The 12261-nt window shown below is 57.7% G+C and overlaps 1 protein-coding gene across 1 annotated transcript in view; it reads left to right on the top strand.

The window, feature by feature from the left end:
* Window positions 1-12261, top strand: part of CTDP1 (CTD phosphatase subunit 1) — a 42140-nt gene that overhangs the window by 10814 nt on the left and 19065 nt on the right. Inside the window, exons 6-10 of the mRNA XM_007449960.1 lie at window positions 2758-2848; window positions 4744-4907; window positions 5749-6729; window positions 7032-7173; window positions 7761-7986. Coding sequence (XP_007450022.1) covers window positions 2758-2848; window positions 4744-4907; window positions 5749-6729; window positions 7032-7173; window positions 7761-7986 — 1604 coding nt within the window. The remainder of the gene's footprint in view (window positions 1-2757; window positions 2849-4743; window positions 4908-5748; window positions 6730-7031; window positions 7174-7760; window positions 7987-12261) is intronic.

Raw genomic sequence — 12261 nt, 5'->3', positions numbered from 1 at the left:
CGGGGCTTCCCTGGTGGCGCAGTGGTTGAGAGTCTGCCTGCCAATGCAGGGGACACGGGTTCGAGCCCTGGTCTGGGAGGATCCCACATGCCGCGGAGCAACTGGGCCCGTGAGCCACAACTACTGAGCCTGCGCATCTGGAGCCTGTGCTCCACAAGAGAGGCCGCAATAGTGAGAGGCCCGCGCACCGTGATGAAGAGTGGCCCCCACTTGCCACAACTAGAGAAAGCCCTTGCTCAGAAATGAAGACCCAAAGCAGCAAAAATAAATAAATTAAAAAAAAAAATGTTAATCCATTTGGAAATAGCTCTGGAGCCATGTTGCTTGTGTTTGTCTGCAGTTAGCACTTTCAGCGCAGACAGAACAGTCTCTCTTACTTGTAAGGGAGCAGCGTGATGATGCATTAACCTGCTGTCCTAGTTCGGGCTTGCGGTTCTGTGCTGGCTGCTCTCGTGCATGGACACCGGAGCCCCCTGGCCCCCAGCTCTGGCTGGGGACGGGGTGAAGGGCACCAGCTTCCCCTGCACAGGCACATTTGGGCTCCAGCCCACTGGGGCCCATCATTGGACATTGGCACCTGCAGTATGTCACAGCTCCTAAGGATTAGTTACAGGGACGTTAAACTAAGTACTTTTAAATGCAAACGCCTTTGCAGTTGGGTCTTGGTCTTGTCAGTGGGGAAATACATTTTAAATTCCCCTTTAACATTTGGTGCCTTTGTAGGAAATGTTAGTCACAAACACAGAGGCAGCGTTATTAGTTAATCCATCTTGTAACTAACATTCAGCGTGTTCAGCTTCAGTGTATGGCTGCTCTGCAGCTCCGCGGGAGCATGGTTTGGAAACTGATGCAGCTCCTTTGCAGAGTTCTCACACCGTTGAGTAAGCCACACCCCACATGGGAATAGCAAGTGACGTCTTCAGGTGCGGCCTCAGGCTTCTCCTTGTGGCCGTCACCTCTGGGACCTAGCCTCGCTAGGTGTCTGTTAGGCACGGAGAGCACCAGCGAAGGTCCCGGGGGGGCATCCCTGCTCGGCCTGCCGCCCTGCCCGCCCCCCCAGGGCCTGTGGCCATCGCCGCTTCCTGAGGTTCCTGAGAGCAGGGCTTGCCCCATCTCAGGCTGCGCCATGTGCCGTAGAATCCCAAGTTGCAGCAAGTCCAGACGAGGCCATCACAAGGAAACCGCAGGCAGTATCCCAGCGACAGTGGGTGCAGAGACCCTCCAAGCAGCACCTCTACTGGGGGACCCGAGGTGGTTCGGCCACCCCGGTGAGGGCGTTGAGAGCGACCACGGTTCACCTGCAGAGAGGGCCCGGGAGGAAGTGCGTGGCCCCCAGGGCTGGTGCCCCACATAGCTCTGGGAGCTGCGAGGCCTTCGGAGGCACGAGGATTTGAGCTTAGTGGCCACAGCGCTTTTAGCTGGAAGGAGTCGGCTGACCGGCCACGTCAGTCTGATCATTTGCAGATGACAAGCAGGGGCCACACAGGCGGAGGCCTGACAGTGGTGTTAACAGTGATGGTTTTCGTAACTTCCCCTTCCTGTCAACTTTACTGTTTTCACAAAATGCGTACTTTCGTTGTAACGAGGGTGGAAACGCTTCCGTTGGGGCAGGAATGTTAAGCGCTTTACACGCTTTTCATTTATTCTAGAGGCTCTGACACTTAGTGTTTGAGGTTTAGCCACTGAGAGGCTTCAGCGTTCACACACGTTCTTTACATAGGAAAACGCTAGTGTGTTTCTCCTGTGAGATTGGCGTTGTCTGTCGATGCAGCACTGACGACTCAGTGACCTCGAGGCCCTGAGCACCGGCGGCTGCCGCCCCGCTGCACAAGGGCCCTCAGGAGGGGCACATGGCTCTGCCCGGAGGAGGACCTCGGGCTGCAGGCCTAGCGACCGGTGACGCGTCCGTCTCCGTCAGTAGTAGGCAACAGTAAGGCGTGGGTGTCAAACCTGCGATGTCAAGGGTCTTGTCACAGAGGGAGGCAGCTGTGGGCGGGCCGTGTGGGAGAGGACGCACGCGAGGTTATGAAGGTGCCTCCTCGTCCGTGTAAAGAAAGGCTTGAGAAAACACGGTGTGAGTTTAGGAGTGCTGCCCGAACACCCTGCCCTCCCCTTTGCTTTGCAAACACGAAGGTCAGGGAGATGACAAAGGCAAAGCAGCATTTGAGCTCCTGTTTGGCGCCACTTCTCTCAGCGACGGGCTCCTCCCTGATGCCACTCTGAGTCCCCTGCGAGGTGGGCGGACGTGGTGCTAATTACCCACGGCTCTGAGCTTCCGGGTAACACTGAACTTTGTTCATCCCGTCTGCTGTCCCAGCAAGATTCCAGGTGATGTGAGATTCAGTCAACATTTCCTGGACCAAAGCCCTTACCTGCATTAAGATTAGAGGGAAGGAGGGCTTCCCTGGTGGCGCAGCGGTTGAGAGTCCGCCTGCCGATGCAGGGGACGCTGGTTCGTGCCCCGGTCTGGGAAGATCCCACATGCCACGGAGCGGCTGGGCCTGTGAGCCATGACCGCTGAGCCTGCGTGTCCAGAGCTTGTGCTCCGTGGCGGGAGGGGCCACAGCAGTGAGAGGCCCGCGTACTGCAAAAAAAAAAAAAAAAAAGATTAGAGGGAAGGAACTGTAAGAGGGTGATGGTCTCACCTGAAAGAGGAAAGTGCTTGATGCCGGTGCTCTGTGTCTGCACATCACCGCACGTAGGAAGGGACATCAGTGCATCGCAGACACGTGACTTTGTCCTGTTTTCTTTCCAAAGGCTTCTTAGATCCTGAGAAGAAGCTTTTTTCACATCGAATATTATCAAGGGACGAATGTATTGACCCGTTTTCCAAAACGGGGAACCTTAGGTATGTACCTGGCTGTGCGCATCGCTGAGGTCACCGTTCAGTTTCTGTTGTAAAGTCTGCATTTTGAGCATCAGGCCAACCGTTCTGTATTTATTCTCCCGGTTACCAGCGTCCACTTTCTGGCACGTAGCGAGTCTGCTGTCTTCTAACCAGACCCCTCCCTTCCCTGCTCTCCTTGAATGTCCAGGCAGTGGTGGCTCCTGGGGCACTTGGGCCAGAGCCCGGGGCGACACGGGTGTCGGCAGAGGAGTGAGACCAGGGCCTGGGGGATGCGTGGAGAGATAGTCTGGGCGGCCCAGCCCCCAGAGCCTCCCCAGAGGGTGAGGGGGCTGTTTGGCCTAGTCGGGAGTTTTAGGGGGTGTTGGCACCTCGGGCTTCTGTTTCCTTAAGACCTGAGTGCTGTGCAGCGTACAGTCAGTTATCAAATCCTAAGTCGTGCTACTCTGCACTGGCGCTCGGCCCGTTTCCACGTCCTTTCGTCCCCGTGTGCCCCTTCCAATGCGGGTCTGTGTGCTGTTACACCAGGGCTCCCTCCCACCCCTCCCTGAGGGCTGATTTATATTCTTGGGAATTTCCTGCTCACTCTGTACAAGGAATTTTCCCATTTCTACCCAGAAAGGTAGCCTCCCCCCATTATGTCCTATATCAGGTATAACTTTCTTCATGGCTGTTGATTCCTAAGACTTGGACAGTAACAGCTGTGGCCTCAGTGGCCTTTTGGCTGGCGTTGGCCGCCCTTAGCTAACATTTCGTGTTTCAGATTTAGGGTATCCACACAGACTGAGACCCGTTCACCTCTATGGGATACAAGAAGAGAATCAGAGTACTTGTTTCAGAAACAGTTCTTGTGTTTACTGGTTAGGCATCCAGACGAGCAGATACGAGGACAAAGGAAATTGAGGGAGGTGTGATGACTTGTTCGAGGGAAAACCTACCCGAGGCTGAGCGTGTCAGAGGAGAGGGGCTCCACGGCAGCTCTGGGGGCGGCACTTGGCTCTGTTCCCTGGTCTCGATTTGGTGTGGTTTTCACCTCCCTCATCTGGAATTAAATGTGCTAAAGGCATTAACTGTGTAAGTCATTTTAGCTACCGCTTATGTTTTGCCTATGGAAAACAGACTCACCAAAGACAATTCTGGACACATGAACTTTTTTTCTGACTAGTTGTAGCCTTTAGTAGCAGCTAGAAAACCTGAACAATGACATGCATTTCTCCTGGGTTTGTTTCTCGATCCTAGAAAACAGGCAGGAAGCACTCATCCTTCTGAATTTTGCGTCCTTGTGCCTGTCTGTCTGAATCTAAGTGTTGTGGGCAGAAATCAAGTGAAAAGACCACAGAGCAGGCCTGTGTCCATAAGGTGGCTTTTTGGACCCTTGTTAACATTCTTCCTCCACCCCTACATCCTCATAGCTTTGGGGAATACAACAGTCACTCTTTGGGCTTGGCATCATGTAGGTGCCCCAGCCGAGATTTGAGTAAGGCCTTGCCCTCCTGCCTGTAACTGATAGCTCTCACCTGGCACAGGCCGATTCCATGTGTTTGTAAATAAAGCCGTGTTGGGATGTGGCCAGGCCCATTGGTCCGTGCCAGCTTCCCCTGGGTGAGGGCTTTCCATGGCCCCAAACAGTAAACCCTTCACTCTGGCCCTTTGAAGAATTTGCCATGACTCCTGCCTTAAGGAGTGTCAGACACTGGAGAAAAGTGTAACTGTCTTCGTATAACTTTCTCCGGAAACTTTTTTAAATGTGAGCTAAACAAAAGCCCTTCAGTGCAGCTTGCATCTGGTTCTGATTAATATGCTCTCTGCTGTTTTCATATAAAAGATGGTCTTGACATTCGATGGGTGACGACCTTTTGTGAATTGTGCTAGTCGTTCCGATGCATTTTCACTTCTAGAAATCTTTTTCCTTGTGGAGACTCCATGGTGTGCATCATCGATGACCGAGAAGACGTGTGGAAGTTTGCCCCCAACCTGATAACTGTGAAGAAATACGTGTACTTCCAGGGCATAGGTGACATCAACGCCCCGTCCGGGTCCCGGGAGCCCCAGGCGAGGAGAGGTGGGTGTGGCCCCCGGCTGTCAGCGCCGGCTCTGGCCTGTCTCTGCTGTGGCTGCTGTTAATTCAGGATTCAGTCTGGTTTGGGTCATTTATTAATATTTCAGTAGTCATAGAGATTGTGTTGGGTTTATTTACATTATGCTGAAAAGCGTGGTATTATTTGGTTTCAGTTTGGGTTTTGTTTTTTTCTTTTACTGGTACCAGCCTAAACATTTTTCCCGTTGAGTAAAGATGAAAGAATACTATTTAATTTAATGCATCTGAATACTGCCTTTCATCCCGGCTTTCCTTGAAAGACAAGCATGACACTGGGAGTTTGGTGTGTGAGGCTCCAGCCCGTGGGTGGTTGGTGCCGGGCCCCAGCCCAGAGCCTGCGGGGAACCTCCCAGGCGAGCTGGAGCCCAGGGTCTGAAAACAATTTAAAGTTTTGGTTTAAAGGGTTTCTGATGATCTTTAGCTTTTAAATAATCCATTTTGAGGCATAGTTATTGCTGTAGTCACTAAAGTAGAACTTTGAGGTGTAGGCAGGGGAGTGAGACCCCAGGGCACCCTCGGGGCCGAGGCTGCACAGCACAGCTCAAGCTGGGCCCGATCTGACCACAGCCTGGGAACCAAGCATGTTCTGCACATCTCGTACCACTGTGGGACCCAAAACGAGGTGACCGGGTGAGGCCTGCAAACCTGAGATACTCACCCTCCAGCCCTTCCCGGCTGAGGGGGCCGCTCCCTGGCCAGAGGTGCCTGCAGCTAGCAGCTGGGCGCCGGTGGACGGAGTTTGCTTCCACGGGGGTTTCCTCTTCAGTGTTGGGCAGCGGTGGCCTCGTCTCGGGCACACGTGCAGTCAGCCCTTCTCCCAAAGGTGCCGACGCCACGGAGCGGCCTCCGTCCGGCAAGGATCCCGAGGAAGGAAGGCAGGTGTCTGGGGTCGAGCAGAGCAACGGCCTCGGGAAGCCCACGCGGGAGCTCAACGGGGGCGCAGGCCCTCGGGGGGGCTGGCCCTGTGCTGGGCAGGAGGAGGAGAGGGGCGCCCGGCCCGCCGCCTGCGCCCCCTCCGCTGACGGCCGGGGGCCCCTGGCGGGCACCCAGCAGCACGGGCGGACACCGCCGGGGAAGAGGCCCGTGCTGGGCCCGGTGGGCCCTGACCCGGACCCAGATGTCCCCAGCGACAGCGGCAGCAACAGCGAGTCCGAGGGCCGGCCGTCCCCCGGCCCCTCTGATGGGGAGAGTGCAGAGCAGAGGACCCGGAGAAAGCCTGCGGCCACCCGCCATGCTGGGGACACCGCGGCCCAGGGCGGCGCCCCGGGCGCCAGTCCGTGCCTGGAGCCCGGGCCCGGCGTCCAGGCTGCCGTGCAGGGGGAGGGCGAGCGGGACGGCCTCTGCGGGCTGGGCGGCGGCTGTGCCGACAGGAGGGAGGCCGAGACGGAGTCCCAGAACAGCGAGCAGTCAGGCATCACGGTGGGCGAGTCCCTGGACCAGAGCGCGGAGGAGGAGGAGGAGGAGGACGCCGACGCCGACGACCACCTGGTCCACCTGGAGGAGGTCCTCGCCCGCGTGCACGCTGCCTACTACGCCAGGTACGACCGCTTTCTCCGCGGGGAGGCCCAGGACGCCCCCGACATCCGGAAGATTGTCCCCGAGCTGCGCGGCAGGGTGCTGGCCGACGTCGCAATCATCTTCAGCGGGCTGCACCCCACGAACTTCCCCGTCGAGAAGACGCGGGAGCACTACCACGCCACAGCCCTGGGCGCCAGGATCCTCACCCAGCTGGTGCTGGAGCCCGGCAGCCCCGACCGGGCCACCCACCTGATCGCCGCGCGGGCCGGTGAGTCACGCCCTCCTGCCCCGGCCCCAACCGCCTCCGGTGGGGCTCTGGCTCCCCCTCGGAACCGGCTGCCTCCACGGTCTGCGCTGCGGGGGCACCCAGGTGTCGCTCCCCGAGGCCCCGGGCTCGAGGCTCTGGGGTGGGTGCCGACGTAGAGAAACAGGGCCCTTCAGGAGCCATCACACGGCGGGCCCTGCTCTGAGGGCTGTTCCCTCCAGGACCCCTGCTGTCCCCGCCGCCCCAAGCCCTGACGGCAGACCGGTGGCCCGCGGCGGCTCCGAGCAGAGTGCATGTGCCCGCAGGCACGGAGAAGGTGCGCCAGGCCCAGGATTCCGGGCAGCTGCACGTGGTCAACCCCGACTGGCTGTGGAGCTGCCTGGAGCGCTGGGACAAGGTGGAGGAGCGGCTGTTCCCGCTACGTGGTGACCCGGCCAAATCCCAGAGGTGGGCACCCGCAGGGGGCGGCTGGTGGCTCAGAGGGAGGGTCCGTGCTGGAGCCCACACGGCCGCTGCTCCCCCTCGGGAGACGCCACCGCCCCTGCCGCGCAGACTGTCACAAAGAGCACCTCTGACCAGTGTCACCTGGAGGGGAAGCGGAAGTGCTTCTCATAAGACACAAGTCAGCTTTAAGCAGCGAATCCTAGTTTGCGGCTGTTTCTTTCACAGCTGGGACATGGTCCCATCGAGTCACAGGGTTCTAACAGAGTCCAGCATGGCGGGAGGGGGTGGCCAGGACAAGGGATGGGTGCAGAGGGCCCGTGGGCAGAGCCAGGCGGCACGGACGGCGCACTGGCTCCATCAGAGCGGGTGCTGTGTTTAGAGGTGAAGCCGGAAACAGTGTCAGAGAGAGAGCGGTGCAGCCCGCGTTCTCCAGGGGGCCTTGTGTCCGCAGCCGAGGTCGAGCCCCAGGCTTAACGGGGAACCACGACTTCACACGCGGATGCACAGTCCCGGCGGGAGGGAGGTGCGGGGGTCCCGATCTGTTCCGGCCTCTCCTCACCGCCCTCCTTCTCGCCCCCCACCCCCTCCAGGGAGGACAGCCCGGCCGCCTTTCCCGACAGGCAGGGCCTGCTTCCAACCACTCTGTTGCATCCAACACCTGTGCATGCCAAGGCCCCCCCTGGCCCTGAAGTTCGGATCTACGACGCCAGCACGGGCAAGCTCCTCCGCAGGGGCGCTGCGGGCCCCGGGCCCCCCGGCTCCCTGCCTGTGCATGCGGAGCTCTCCTTCAGGTGCGCGCGCCCTGCACGCGAAGGTGTCCTCGCAGGGCTTAGCCGGCAGGCAGCCGAGTGGGGTGCCTGTGGGGTCGGCCCGGGGTCACAGGCCTCACCCGTGCCCACGTTGGGCCTTTCTGCATGTTCTTCCGTCCTGTCTCGGGTCCCGGGACTGGGGCAGACGAGTCTGTGGCTCGGCCTGGACCTGCACACGCCCCACCTTTGCTCAGTGCCAAGGGGTGGCCTCAGGCGGCTGGACCTGACCCTCCTGCCTTGCCCTTCGGGTCCGTCCCCGCTGCCACCCCCAGAAGGGCCAGTTGGGAGCAGCTCTGCTCTGTAGCCCCAGCCCTCAGGTCACAGGTCACACTGGTGGCCGTGGCAGTTGGTAAATAGGAACATAGAGACCCCGGTCGGGGAGGAAGGCACCGCCTGGAGGGAACGTGGCCAGTGGTTTCCACAGGTGTCTCCACGGGTGTCTGTTTCCTTTCTGCCTGTTGACTGGAAGTCAGCTGAGTTGGGGACCTTACAGAGCACCCTGTAAACACCTTAGCGCTCTGAGGTGTAAATGAGGGACCTGAGGCTTTGCTTTGTTTTTGAGGAGTGGGCACTGCTTTGAAACGCTTGTGCATCTGCTGGACGCACATGGTCTTGCTTCCGGGTCGCCTCCTTTCTGGAGCCCCGAGCCCATCCTGAGAGCCACCTTTGCTGTTAGCGGCCCACATGTGGCGGTGGATTTCTCCTGCTCTGGTGGCCTGGCAGGTCTGCGCTGACTGCGTGGCTCCACCAGAGTGCTCGCTACAGTGGGCAGGGCCTCACCCGATTCCCTACCCTCTGGCCTCGGCAACAGGCCGCAGGGGCCGACATGAGCCCGGTTGACGCCAGCAGAGTGGATGTTGATGAGGGGCCCCTGGAGGCCAGCGGGGTGTCCGTTGACCCTGCGGCTGGGCTCCAGATGTGGACAGACGCCCGGGGTTTAGACCAGTTTCAGTTGGGCTATTGGTTGGTGGATTATTTTGTTCTAAAAGCATCGTCGCTGATTAAGCTCTGATTTTCTTCTGACAACATGATATTTAATTCCTTGAGAAGATGCATTGTGATCTCTGTGCTGCCTATACTCCCATGGAGTTACTTTCCAGAAGCAGGGTCACTAGGTTAAAGGTCGTGGATGTCCTTGACTTTAATAGATGGGGGCAGTTGTTTGTTACTTTACCAAAGATTTTTTTGGGATTCGTGTCCCGCCCAGCAGGACCGGCCCCTCCCTCTCCTTCCTCCTTGATCTGTCTCAAGGCACACGGCCGCCCTCTCTCTCCGGTGAGGCCCAAAGTGGGCCTCCCACAGGCGATGACCTCAGGGGTGTGTCTGAGGGTGAGAGGTGCAGGGCAGGGGCGGCACCCCTCACGGAGACAGCGGGCCGCGAGTGGCCCCAGGCTTCACGGCATTGCGCACCGAAATATATCCCTGCACGGACAGCCTCTGAAATTCCGAATTCCTGTTCATTTACCCTTTGTTGTGTGCTATAAGTTGTGAACATTTTGTTTTCTTCAGTAAAGGTTTTATTTTGAGACAGTCGTAGACTCGCAGTTGTCAGAAATAATAGAGATCCCAGAGACTGTTAACCCGCTTCCCCCATTGGCGTCATCTCGCAGAACTGGCTGTAGGGTGCAGCCAGTCTCGAGCCGGGTCGCCAACACTGGCCCGGTCCAGACGTAGCATCCATCCCCACCAGGGCCCCCCGGCCCATCTCAGCCCTCCCAGCCCCACCCCCAAGCCTAACCCGGCCACCACTGGTCTGTCTCTGTCCCTGTACTCCCATCATCCCGAAAACACGGAGTAAGTGGAATCACACGGTGTGCTGCTCCACTCAGCACAGTTCCCTGGAGATTCTGCCCCGATGTGGCCATGTCCGCTGCTGAGGAGTGTTTCGTGGGAAGAGGTACCGCTGCTTCTGTGGCGTTCACCTGCCGAAGGTCATCTGGGGTGTGTCTAGCTCTGGAATGTTACTGATATGGCCGCTGCTGTTATAAACGTCTGTGTACGTCTCTGTTTCTCCTGAATTGGCGCCCAGGAGTGGGACTGCTGAGTTGTACAGTGAGTGTATTTAGTTTTACAAGAAGCCGTTCAGTTTTTTCTGCAGTGGTGGTACCTTTTACGTCCCCAGCAGTGGGTGGGGGACATTGTTTCTCTGCATCTGGTGCCCCCGTTTCCACTTGAGCCGCCCTGAGGGTGTGGGACGTGTGGTTTCGTGCTCACACTTTCTTTTGGCCCTTTGCCCCTGTGGAGTCTCCTCAGCGAGATATCCCGTCGCCTGCCCGTGCGTTCGAGGCCCTTAGGGTGTTTCGGGTCCTTGTCCTGCGTCAGTTGCGAGCCTTGTGGAAGCTTCTCGTGCTCTGGGGATGCCTTCCACCCTCTTAGCAGAGTCGTTGGCAGAACAGACGTTTCCCGTCTGTTGGGGGAGGTTCTCTGACTGGTTGTCTTTCTGTGAGTCATGCTTCCGTGTCAGGTCTGTGGACCCTGCCTGGCCTGGATCCTGGTAGTTTCACGTATTGTATTTAAGTCCGTGGTCCGTTTCGAGTGAGTTTTGGCCTAACGTGAGAGGTTTGAGGGTGGGGCCGTTTGTGGGCAAGGCCCTCTTTCCTCCGTGGGCTTGTTCTGTGCCTTTGTTGGACGCAGGGGACCGTATTCCTGTGGGTCCGTTCCTGGGTTCTCTGTCTCTTCCAGTGGTTGGTGGGCATTTTTGCCTTTTTCTTAGTCTGAGGGTGAAAGCGTTGAGCCTCTCACCGTCACATGTGGTGTCGGCTGTGAGTTTCTTTAGCTGCTCCTCCTTGGGTTCCTGTCTTCCCTGTGTTTCACCGTGAATGGCTGTTGAATTTCTGCATCGCTTTATCTGTGTTGACCTCAGGCTCACGCAGTTTTTCTTCTTTGGCCTGTTACTTGAGTCGTATTTCCCTTGTAACTGGAGTAGCATTTCGCTCACTGCTTTCAAGATTGTTTTTTTCCTTGTCTTGAATTGCAGATTTGATGGTGATGTGTCTTAATATGGATGTGGGCGCTTATCCTGTTGTGGATTCACTTAAGAGTCTCGAATCTGAAAGTTTCACGTCTTTTTTGCCAAATTTGGGGCATTGTTTCTGGCCATTATTCTTCGCGTGCTTTTTCAGCTCTGCATGTTTCTCCTCTCCTTCTGGGGCACCAGCAGTGACGTCGTGATCTGGACGCTCACTGTCGTCACGTGGGCCTGAGGCTGTGAGTGCTTTTCCTCTTCAGTCTGTCTCCTGTCCTTTACACGGAGTTACTTTCTAGGGTGTCTTCACATTCAGATGTCCTTCCCTCTGTCCCCTCCGGCGCGATACTGAGCCCACCTAATGCATGTTTTTGTTTGTTTTCTCTTCTAAAATTTCCATTTGGTTCTTCTTTTTATTTTCTATTTCGTTCCTGAGGCTCTTTGTTTCTTTCATTTATTTCAAGTGTGCTTGTAGTTGCTTATTGAAGCATTTCTTTTTACTGAGGACACTTTGGGATCTTTGTCAGACAGTTCTGTCATTTCTGTCACCTCAGTTGACATCTCCTGATTGTCCTTTTTCAGTCAGTTGGAGATCTTCCTGGCTCTTGGTGTGACAGGTGGTTTTCACTTGAAGCCTGGAGACAGGTCTCTTTCTGAGAGTCTGGACCTTGCTGAAACCTTCTGTTGAGCTGGCTTTCGCAGGCTGTGCTCCCACAGCAGAACTTATGAGACACCTCCTCACCCCTGCCGGGCAGGGGCAAAAAAAGTCCAGGGTCCCACTCGGCCTCCGCTGACGCCGGCCTGGGGGGTCACTGTTACTGCTGGGCAGCCTTGGCGCGGGGTCCTCGACAGTCTGGCGCCTCCCGCTTTTTGCAGGGGGGTGGGGGCTCCACTGACGCTGCAGCACGTCACGGAGCTGCTTAGACAATGTAGAACCAGGATCTCGGAGCAGGCAGAGCCCACACGCCCGACGGCGGAAGCGTGACCCGTAGAGAGGAAACTGATCAGGAGCTTCCTCCAAGTGAGAAGCCTCTGCTCTGCCAGCGACTGTGCCGCGGGCTCCGTGACGGCCCCGCGCTGTGGGGCGAGGGGAGGCAGCAGGCGGGCTTGCTGTCCAGTCCTGTGCTGGCGGCTGCGGCTGCTTGTGAGCCGGGCCTGCGCGTGGGCGTGTCCAGTTGCCGGTTCCCGGGATGAGCAGCGGGAAGCACCAGAGAAGCCACCGTGGGCCTGGGGCGCGGGCTGTGTGTGCGGAGCCGATTCAGAAGCCACAGGGAATCTGCTTGATGGCGTCTTGCAGCGACGGGAACGTCGCGGGGG

The sequence above is a fragment of the Lipotes vexillifer genome, unplaced genomic scaffold, assembly GCF_000442215.2.
Source record: "Lipotes vexillifer unplaced genomic scaffold, Lipotes_vexillifer_v1.1 scaffold1012, whole genome shotgun sequence".
In the NCBI taxonomy this organism is placed as follows: Eukaryota; Metazoa; Chordata; class Mammalia; order Artiodactyla; family Lipotidae; genus Lipotes; species Lipotes vexillifer.
This window is presented reverse-complemented; position numbering and strand designations above follow the sequence as displayed.